Genomic DNA, 10,745 nt, shown 5'->3' on the forward strand with positions numbered 1-10,745 from the left:
GTGAGTTAGAGCTCTCTGCCTGTTCCCTCAGAGTCATTTTATTCATTCTCCTCTCTATCTCTAGTCTATAAACTGCTCTGTTGTAGGTTTTTTTTAAATAAATAATTACTTATTGTTAGTATGTGTATGTACACATATGTGCATGACGGGGCTAACCTATGCCTCTACATGCATGTACATGTTGGAGGACAATTTTATGGAGTTGGCTCTCTGCTTCCACCTTCATGTGGGTTCTAGGGCTTGAACTCAGGTCGCTCAAGAAGCACCTTTATCTGCTGAGTCATCTCACTGGCCTCCCTGCGGTTGAGTCATTTTTTTCTCTCTTGTGGTACCTAGGCCTGTCGACAGAGGTTTCTGTCCCACCCGGTCCTGCAGCCATTCAGTCCCAGAGAAACACACAGAGGCCTCCATTAATTATAAACTGGTTGGCCTCTTAGCTCAGGCTTTTTATTAATTCTTATAACTTATATTAGCCCATAATCCTTGTCTCTGTCAACCACATGGCTTGGTACATTTTATCAGTGGGGCATTCTCAGCTTGCATTCTTTACATCTGGGTGACAACTGTAGACGGATCCTTTCTTCTTCCCCAGAATTCTTCTTTTCTGGTCACCCTGCCTATACTTCCTGCTGGACTACTGGCCAATCAGCATTTTATTAAACCAGTACAAGTGACAAATCTTTACAGGGTACAAGACCATGGTCCCACAGTATAGGCCAGTGCCTGGTATGTAACGGACATTAAGATAGATTTGTTGATGAGTGTTTGAAAGCATCTGTGTAGATCCATTCCATGTGCTATAATTCAGCTCAGTTTTGACAGCCCTTGGTAGGAAAGGACTGGAAGGGAAGGATACTGACTCCGACCTGGGATTAACGGGATCTCCAGGGCCCATGGATCTCTTTCACTTTAAGCTGGGTGGTTTTTTTTTTTCCCCACCAGCTACTGGTTCTGACACTGGTTTGAGTCTCTGGAACCCCAGAGAGCAAGTGGCAAGCACACTCTGAGGTCTATCCTTAACTCTCCTCTTCAGAGTCTCATCCTGGGGTGGAACTGGCTGAACACTGGAGGGGAGACTCCAGGATGAGACAGAGGGTGCCAACATGGCCTGTGTCCCGAGGCCAGTCAGGCAAATGATGGATCGCCAGAGGTTGAAGAGAGACCCCCGCCACGGCCGTCATTCCAGGGTCTGAACCTTTGAGATAAACTGGAAAGCAAATAGATGGTTGAATTTTGATGTAAAAATTTGAGGGGTCAGTGGTGGATTTTCTGAAACATTGAAGAGAGAACCCTAGGTTAAGATCCTCCAACAAGCTACGTGGTGGTGGCTCATACTTTTAATCCCAGAACTTGGGAAGCAGAGGCAGGCAGATCTCTGGGTTTGAGGCCAGCCTGGTCTACAAGGCAAGTTCCAGGATAGCCAAGGCTACACAGGAAAAAAACTAACTAGAACCGGAAGGAAGGCAGGAAGGCAGGAAGGCAGGAAGGCAGGAAGGCAGGAAGGCAGGAAGGCAGGAAGGCAGGAAGGCAGGAAGGAAGGAAGGAAGGAAGGAAGGAAGGAAGGAAGGAAGGAAGGAAGGATAAATGAAAGAAAAAAGAAAGAAAAAGACCCTCTACCAGGAAAGATGGAGCAAGATAGTTCCTGGGTTGCTGAGATGTGGTTAGCTGGGAATGAGGATGACCGCAGAGAGAGGAATACAGCAGAAAAATGGGCTCTAACGATTGCCTAGGCGTTTGGAGTAAGGGAGAATGTGGAGCAGGGAGGCTGGGTTTACAGGACAAGTGGCTGTAAGGAAGAACCTTAAAGGGTGGGGTCCCAGGGTCTGCAGAGTAACTGACAGCACTGGGAGGTGGGGCGGGTGGTGACTCTTTGCTCTTCCCACAGAAACACTGATGGATTCCACCACGGCGACGGCTGAGCTGGGCTGGATGGTGCATCCCCCATCAGGGGTGAGTTCTGGTCCCTCAAACCCTGCTTGGCTGGCTCCCAGCATGCCCCAGAGTCTACCGATTCCTTGCACATCCCCTCATATCCCAGCCCCTCTCCTCTCACATCTCACCCACCCCATTCCACCCACCCTTGGTTGAGTACCCGTTCCCATGACAACATGTGGACACTTTGGCCTTCATCCTGTAGAATTCCCCAGGGGAGGCTGAGAAGTAGGTCCTCACATGGCGCCCATTTCAGAAGAGGGAAGTATACTGCATGAGATTTTGTTCTGGGTTAGAGACCACACCCTTTACATGTCATCTCCAATACAGAAGCTCAGAGATGCAGCCACCTGCCGGGGCCTGACAACTTCACATGAAGGGGTTCATGGTGGTTTGATTGTGGTTTGGTTTCTGGTGCTTAGGAATCAGACCCAGGGCCTCACAATTATATTTTACCACTGAGCTGCACCTCAACTGGGGCTCAGGTTTGTATCAGTCCTTGCCACCCCAACTCTGGATCTCTCTAACACAAGGATCCCCCGAGTGAACATCCCTGGGTTCGTTTATGTTTGTTTTGAGAAAGGGTCTCATGTGGCACAGGCTGCAAACTTAGCTGTGTAATGAGGGGTGACATTGAACTTCTGCTCCTCCTGCCTCTTCCTCCTGGATGTTGTGAAAACTGGTGTGCACCACCACGGTCGGTTCTGTTCGTGCTAGAAGTGGAACCCAGGGTCCTGGGCCTGCTGGGCAAGCGCCTAGCAGCTGATCTACATCCCCAGCCCTTCCCTGAGTTCTTATCGCATCCCTCAGCCTGAGCCCATGTCTGCCCCGAGTACCCTGAGAGGAAGATGAGGCTAGTTAGGCCTTCTCCCGCTAGCATTGTCCCAGTTCCACCTGTCAGTGCCTCTCCCTACGCTGTCCCAATTCCACCTGTCAGCTGAGTCCGTGGGTAGCCCTTTGCCTGTCTAACTCTGCTTTCTTTACCTGTGAAACAGTGGCCTTCACCACTGTTACCAAAGGCTTCCCCCAGAGCATAACACAGAGGCTGGCATGGACTGGCCCCCGAGAGAGAGAGCAGCTGTAATCATCATCATCATCACCATCAATTTTACCATTCACCCTCCCATGGTCTCTGGGGAGGCCCTGGACTGTACAGCCCATCCCCCGCTTCCCACTCTAGTCTTCCAAGGGGACTCAGCTGCAGCCCTAGGGATCCATACCCGTCCCCCTCAGGCCTCGCTCTCAATAGGCAGGGCCCCAGGGTCAGGCTTCTTTCTGTGGCTCTTTCTTGTCACCAATTTTCCATCTGCGAAGACTGCTGGGCCCACGGCCCCACCCTGCCAGTAATGAGGCCAGGCTGGGCTGCAGGGCCCCCGGACGCAATTATTTGGGGTGTTTGGGCTGCAGGGCCTCCGCATGTTAATTAGAGAGAGGGGAGAAAGGCAGAGTGCTCTAATTAAGTGCTCTAATTAAGTTCTGAGGAAGAGCAGCGGTTGTAACAAGGGGCTGACTTTGTCACATGGTGCCACCAAAAGGGAAAAAAAAAATTAAATGCGATGTAGGGAGATTCAGAGTCGCCATTGAGGTAGAGGCTAGGCCAGCAAGCCCTGGTTCTGGCTTCCCCTGTGCATGTACCTTTCACAGCATCTCGCTCCCTCCAAGTCCTGCACAGGATGGTTCAAGGATCACTGACATCTCCATGGTCATCTGCCATCCCCATGGTCCCATTTGACAAATGGGAAAATCAAGGCCCAGAGAAGGGAGAGTGATTGCCCAGGCTCATGCAACATGTTAACAGTGCTTAGTCTGAGGCAACATGGGCAAGCCTGGGAACAGGACCAGGACTCTGTGACTTGAGTTAGGTGGCCTCACCTGTTTGGTCTCATCTCCCCCTTCTGCAAAATGGAGCTCACATGCTAAGTGTGCCGGAAGGAGGGCAGGAAGGCAGGAAGGCGGTCTCATCTCCCCCTTCTGCAAAATGGAGCTCACATGCTAAGTGTGAGAATCATGCCAAAGAATGAGACACTGTGCTAGCATTAGCCTCGGGCCGGGCCTAGGTGGGAGGACCAGCCCTACCACAAGGGAGCACAGAGGAAGAGAAGGAAGTGGCCTTAGTCAGCACTCCAATCCTTTGGGGAGACCAGACCTAGAAGGCTGAGTGTTCCTTGTCCCCAGGGCGTGTCAGTAAATGCAAACACAGGAGGCTGTGGACAGGTGCTGGAACAGGCCCGGATGTTTGAGGGTGTGTTAGAGCTGGAACTGTACAGTGGCAGAGTATTTGTGGGGTGTGTGCAAGTCCCTTTTTCTATCCTCAGCACCACAGGGAGGGAATGAATAAAGGGCCTTTGAAAGTCACAGAATTGGACATGGAGAGGCCCAGCCATGGAGATGATCTTTGCCTGAGTCTGCAGAAATGACTGGCTCCCATACTCTTCTATCTGCTCACAGGCAATCCGGCCCACCCAGCACGGAGACTTAGAGGGTCTTGCTAGTTAGTAATGGCTCAGGAAGGGACTCAGGGAAGTTTCTAAGCTCCTTCTCCAAACAGGGAAGGCAGTTAGCTCCTTCCAGGTACCAGCAGGCACCAATTCCCAGAGGAGAGTTCAGGCGGTGCAAGCCTCTGAGGGAAGCTGCTGTTGGCTTCCCCGTGACCCTCGACCAGTAAGGGTATATAGGCCATCTTCATAGACTGGGAGTCTCCAGACGGCAAAGATAGTATCTCCCTCACTGACAGGGAACTCTTGAGGGTGGCAGAGGCTCTGTCTCCTCTCCTCCACCAAGCAAGTAGTAGTCATATGTGCCCATCCCCCATCTTCCCAGTGTCCTGTCCCTGTGCCCCCACCCTCCACCCCCATGCATGAAGCTGTCTCCTTGTATCAGAAAGCACTCCTTCCTTGTGGGCCCCTTTCAAGTCCCTGCCTGCTAGCAAACCCTGAGGTCAGAGCCACATATCCCATGAGGACTAGGGGATAAATACCAAGAGAGGGTATGGTACCTCTCACCGTCAGATTGGTGTGGCACTCTTAGGCTGGGAAATTCTCTAAAGTTGAGGCCGTGTCTCCCCTCATCAGATGGAAACGTCTCTCCATCATCAGACTGGAGGGGTCCCCAAAACAGAGTCCATATTCGTCCCTTCCCCCCACTTCAGATGGGGTCTTTGCTGTGGCCGAGTGCCACTTTCCCCGTCTGACTGGTGTTTCGCCCGCAGTGGGAAGAGGTGAGTGGCTACGATGAGAACATGAACACTATCCGCACATACCAGGTGTGCAATGTCTTTGAGTCAAGCCAGAACAACTGGCTGCGGACCAAATTCATCCGGCGCCGTGGCGCCCACCGCATCCACGTGGAGATGAAGTTCTCAGTACGTGACTGCAGCAGCATTCCCAGCGTGCCCGGCTCCTGCAAGGAGACCTTTAACCTTTACTACTATGAGGCTGACTTTGACTTAGCCACCAAGACCTTCCCCAACTGGATGGAGAACCCATGGGTGAAGGTAGACACCATTGCAGCGGACGAAAGTTTCTCCCAGGTGGATCTGGGTGGCCGCGTCATGAAAATCAACACCGAGGTGCGAAGCTTTGGTCCTGTTTCCCGCAACGGTTTCTACCTGGCCTTCCAGGACTACGGGGGCTGTATGTCCCTCATTGCTGTGCGTGTATTCTACCGAAAGTGTCCCAGAATCATCCAGAATGGTGCCATCTTCCAGGAGACATTGTCGGGGGCTGAGAGCACTTCCCTGGTGGCTGCTCGGGGCAGCTGCATCCCCAATGCGGAGGAAGTGGACGTGCCCATCAAACTCTACTGTAACGGGGACGGTGAATGGCTGGTGCCCATCGGCCGCTGCACGTGCAAGGCAGGCTTCGAAGCTGTGGAGAACGGCACTGTCTGCAGAGGTAAGGGGCAATGGGGCAGGGCCCTGCAGAGGTATGGTGATAGACTTGGCTCTGACTGGCAAGGGCGGAGGTCTGGGGTAACCCCAAGGCTTTCCGTGGCTGGCTTTCCAAGCTCCCTTAGCTAGCACTTCTTGGACAATGGGTTGTGTTCATAGAACAGTTATACGAATGCAGACGCCCTGGGGAGTAAGAGAATGCAGGGGCCTTGTTTTAATTATAGCGTGATTACTCCGGATGGTGGTTGGTGCTTTTTTCCTTGTTCATTTGTGGAAGTGATGGGGTTTTATGTTTAAAAAGAGGAGTAAGACATGATAAATGACTGTTAGATCTTAGCATCCACAGAGCTTGTTCTGGGTCTCTATAGGCCAGACAAGACAAAAATGCTTATTTCTCCTCCATGCTACCAGGTTGAGATTCCTTCCCCTGGGAACTGAGCCATAGAGGAGCCCCTGTTTGGAATATTGCTGTCATCACAGCAGATGGAAAGGGAGATTGTGGTGGGCTGAAAACAGGTCACCATGCGGCTACCTGGAACAGTCCACACCTTACAGCTCTGCTCATTCCAATGGCCAAAATACGTTCACGGTCACTTGCAGTTCAGAGATGGGGCAAGTGCTGGCCAACCAGGCCTCACTGTGAACTGTTTTTTAACCATGTGTCAGACATGCATAGGGCACACAACTCACGTGAAATAGTCAAGGGACAAAGTACTGTTTTCTGAGAAGGAAATTGAGGCTCAGGAAGGTCACACAGTTATCAGGAGACAGGAGAGTCTCACTCACGGGATGTGGCTCCAGAGCCCATCCTTGGAACCACTGGGAGTGGCTGTTTCACCTAGGGGGGCATCGTCTTGGACAAGCATGCGTAGGACAAATAATCATGAAGGTGGTTTTCAAGCATAAGAAGTTTGCAGGAGGGACCTCAGGTTGGCAAGAAGGTCACTAAACCTGCTTCCAGTTGCAGCCCCGCCCCCCCCGTTAACCCAGTGACCTTGGCCAAGTGCAAAGACATCTTTCATAGGGTATGGAGAGTCAAGAACTAAGCCTGTAAAATGCTTAGCATTGATGCTGACACTGGTAGTGCATGGCAGTCTACTAAATGCGACAGTGACAAAAAGTTAGCTGGGCTGCGCTCAGTGGTTGTTACACAAGGGACTGGAGCCTACTGTGTCATTTCCTTTTGTATTTCCCGTCGGAATATGGGGTTGGGTGGGGGTGCTGGGATGTCCCAAATGCCAGGCTGAGAGAGGCTATTCAAGACTGGAGAATGGAAATAGAAGCCTCTGATAAAATCCACTCTTCCTAAGCATCTCCCTCCAGCCTCTTGACACCAGTAGGCAGTGCCCCTACCTTGATTTTTTTCAAGACAGGGTTTCTCTGTGTAGCCCTGGTTGTCCTCTTGGAACTCACTCTGTAGACTAGGCTGGCCTCAAACTCAGAGATCCACCTGCCTCTGCCTCCTGAGTGCTGGAATTAAAGGTGTGTGCCACCACGCCTCGCTAGCCAGTGTTCTCTTTCTCCTGGAGGGGTGGTGTCCTCAGGAAGCAGCCACAGCAGTCTCAGAGAGGGTTACTGCGTGCGCTGGAGTGTCACAGTGCTAGGGGACAAAGGCTGCAGCCAGTGTGTGCTTCCCCAAGACAGGTCAAAGGCTACCTGGAAGCTTCCTCTTCCCAGGAAAAGAAATGGAGAAATTAGGGGCAAAGACTAGGTTTTTTTTGTGGAAGGCAACACATTCTGTTGTAGTTAGTTGTTTTTCTTTATGCATATGGGTGTTTTGCCTGCACATCTGTGTACTGTATGTATGCCTAGTGCCCACAGAGGCCAGAAGGGGGCATCAGATCCCCTAGAATTAGAGTTACAGTCATGAACAGCCATGTGGGTGCTAGGAACTGAAACTAGGTCCTCCGCTAAAAGCAGCCGGTGCTCTTGACCACTGAGTCATCTCTCTAGCCCCCTGTTGTATTATTTTTTTATTTTGTTTGTATTTGTTTATTTTTAAGGCACTAAAGTTGAGCCAGGGTCTCAGGTATGCTGGGCAAGCCCTCTGCCACTGAGCTACATCGCTAAGCCCACAGGTTCAGTTTCACATCCTTGGGAAGATGACAGCAGAGATGGGGCAGGGACCAATAGCTCACAACGGCTGTTTATTCATTCATCAATCTCTCCCAGAGCCTGTGTTGTATCAGACCTTATGCTGAGCCTCAGGTGATACCAGAGGGCATGCAGCTTCAGCCCCATCCTCTGGGTCTCCCAGTTCTCGGAGGGAATAGATCTGTTGCGAACTAAGGCTGGAGGCAGAGGCCCGGCACTTGGTTTCCTCGGAACTGCTTATACTGCAGCACAGCTGGGCACAGGAGGGTGCTGGAAATAGCAGGAGATATCCCAGAGGCAGTGATAACTGAGCCTCTGGGTATCTGGGAAGAGAAATGTGTTTGTTTGGGGAACTTAGAACTTCCAAAGGATGAATCTGCATGGATTAAAAGGCCTAAGGGCTTGAGTCAGCTAGACCCATTGCAGGACTGACTGGTCTAGCTGGGACTGAGGGGTCCAGGGCAGCTGGACCCATATTGCAGGACTGACTGGTCTAACTGGGACTGAGGGATCCAGGGGATATAGGAGAAACTGACATGATGCTTAGCAGAACCTCCCAGGACTTAGCAGGTTGCAACTAGTGGTGATCAGAAGCACAGAAGTGGTCCAGCTCGCCTCTGGCTGCTGCCAGCTAGCGCTTCAGTGGCATCCTGAACTGCTCAGGGAGGGGTCTTCTTCCTTGATCCCTCCTTAGATTGTTACCCGGCCTCTCAACATGCACCTGGGATCACCCAGAGAGAGGACCCAAGACAAAGCTAATGTCGTGTGTGTGCGTGCATGTGTGTATGTGTGTGTGTGTGTGTGTGTATACACTGATTCAAATGTGTGTGCATGAGTGCTCAGGTCAGAGGACAGCTTCATGTATTATCCTCAGAAACATCCACTTCCTATAAGACAGGACCTCCTGCTGGCCAATTAGGTTAGGCTGGCCAGCCAGTGAGCCCCAGGGATTCTTCTGTCTCCATCTCCCTGCACTAGAATGACAAGCTTGCACCACCAAGCCCAGAATTTTTACATAGGTTTTGGTCTTCATGCTTGCAAGGCAAACACTTTACCAAATGAGCCATGCACCTGCCCTGCCCAAGACCAGCATCTTTATTACTCAGTCTTAGAAGTAACATCCCATCATCTCTGCCACATTCATTCAACGTGAGTCCTTGGAATCAGCCTGTGGTCCAGAGGGTGGTTCACAGAGACCCAGGTTTCGAAAGCCTGGAACAGTCTCATATTAGAGCAAGTGGCCAACTGGGCATGGTGGCCCGTGACTTGAATCCCAGCACTAAGAAGGCAGAGACAGGCAGATCTCTGTAAGTTCATGGCCAGCTTGGTCTAAATAGTGATGTCCAGGACACCCAGGACTGTGTAAAGGTCTCAAAATTAAAATAGAGCGTGAGACCAAAGGCAGGTTCCTGGGTTCAAGGTCAGGGCCATAGCTTTTTTTTCCAGGCAGTGAAACTGCAGATGAGGGCGGGCATGCCCAGCCCTGGCTGCCTTCTGCTTGGAACCAGCAGGACACCCCAGACCCAGCCCTGGCCTGGCACAGCCTACCCTGGCCACTGCACAAACACAGGGACCAACTGGGGCATAGCTAACAATCACAGGAACCAAACTGCTGTGTCGCCTGGGAAAGGCACCCACATGCGGTGGCGCGGTAGGATGGGCACCATGGTTCACATTGGAGTTGTGAGCCAGTGTTCTCTCATTCTTTGTAAGGGTTGTTGGCTTTTCCTGTGGACCAGAAACAGCAGGCAAATAGTTGAAAACACAGGTGTCTAGATGTGGCTCCCCTCCCTCCCCAGGCCTGGTCACGTGTCTCTGAGGCGAGCAGCCTTGATGATTCTGTCCTAAGACTGTTAGCTCAGGCAGGCAGGGGCATTGCAAAGCTTGTCCAGAGCATCCTGGGGCTGCTGAAGCCTGAAATGAGCACAGACCTAGCCCCAGCCCCACCCCAAGAGCCTCAGTCTAAGGGTGGGAGGAGACCAGAGGGCTCAGAGAAGATCCTCCTATCAGCTGAGCACGATGGGAGAAAAACTCTCTCCTAGTCTCTTGATTTGAGAAGATAAGGCTGGCTGCTGTCTTCCTGGCAGGTGAGCAGTTGTGGGCTCTCATGAGGCGTGGTCTCTGCTCCACGATGTATATAATACCTAACAAAGGGACTCTAATGCTCTATGTAGTGAGTGACTTTTAAAACGAAGGGTTAAGTAGGTTCAGTCTGATCTACGTTCTCTGGAGCTGGTTGTATGCAGAGCTTAGTGAGGAAACCAGCCATTCTAGCATCAGGTATTGCACGCTGTCTGTATACCATGCAGCCCTGCAATGAACAAAGGTGGATGGAGTACCGCTGAGGGTCACGTGCATACTTGTCTCCTGGCCATGTAGAAGTGAGCCACACAGCCCCCAGGAGCGTTAAGACCCCTGCCACCCCTTTCCAGAACTTAGCCTGTATAGGCAGATGGGGCAAGAGAGAAGGGAAAGGTTAATGATCAGATAAACCAGTCACAGGCCGGAAGGAGTTCAGAGGAGATCCCAGATGGTGGCAGAGACCTACAAAGCCCTGCCCCCAAGAATGAACGCTTCTTAGAAAAGATGTCTTGAGCTGCCAGGGGTCTTCCCAAGATGACCCAGGAAGACCATCCCAAATTAAGGGTACCAGAGGAACCTCTATACTGGCAGTTTAGGACTGCAGATGTGACTCAGTTGGTAGGATGCTTGCCTACTGTATATACCAAGTCCTGGCTTGGGTTCCCAGCACTGATCATGGTGAGGTACACCTAGGATTCCAGCATTGATCATGGTGAGGTACACCTAGGATTCCAGCACTGATCATGGG

At 51.6% G+C, this 10,745-nt stretch overlaps 1 protein-coding gene across 1 annotated transcript in view; it reads left to right on the plus strand.

Annotated features, from left to right (window-relative positions):
- The first annotated feature begins 1,886 nt into the window (after window positions 1-1,886).
- Ephb2 (EPH receptor B2) overlaps window positions 1,887-10,745 on the plus strand; it is a 116,495-nt gene continuing 107,636 nt past the window's right edge. The window contains exons 1-2 of the mRNA XM_005353009.2: window positions 1,887-1,950; window positions 5,141-5,825. Coding sequence (XP_005353066.1) covers window positions 1,894-1,950; window positions 5,141-5,825 — 742 coding nt within the window. The 5' untranslated portion in view covers window positions 1,887-1,893. The remainder of the gene's footprint in view (window positions 1,951-5,140; window positions 5,826-10,745) is intronic.

The sequence above is a fragment of the Microtus ochrogaster genome, chromosome 10 (genome assembly GCF_000317375.1).
Source record: "Microtus ochrogaster isolate Prairie Vole_2 chromosome 10, MicOch1.0, whole genome shotgun sequence".
NCBI classification, from domain to species: domain Eukaryota; kingdom Metazoa; phylum Chordata; class Mammalia; order Rodentia; family Cricetidae; genus Microtus; species Microtus ochrogaster.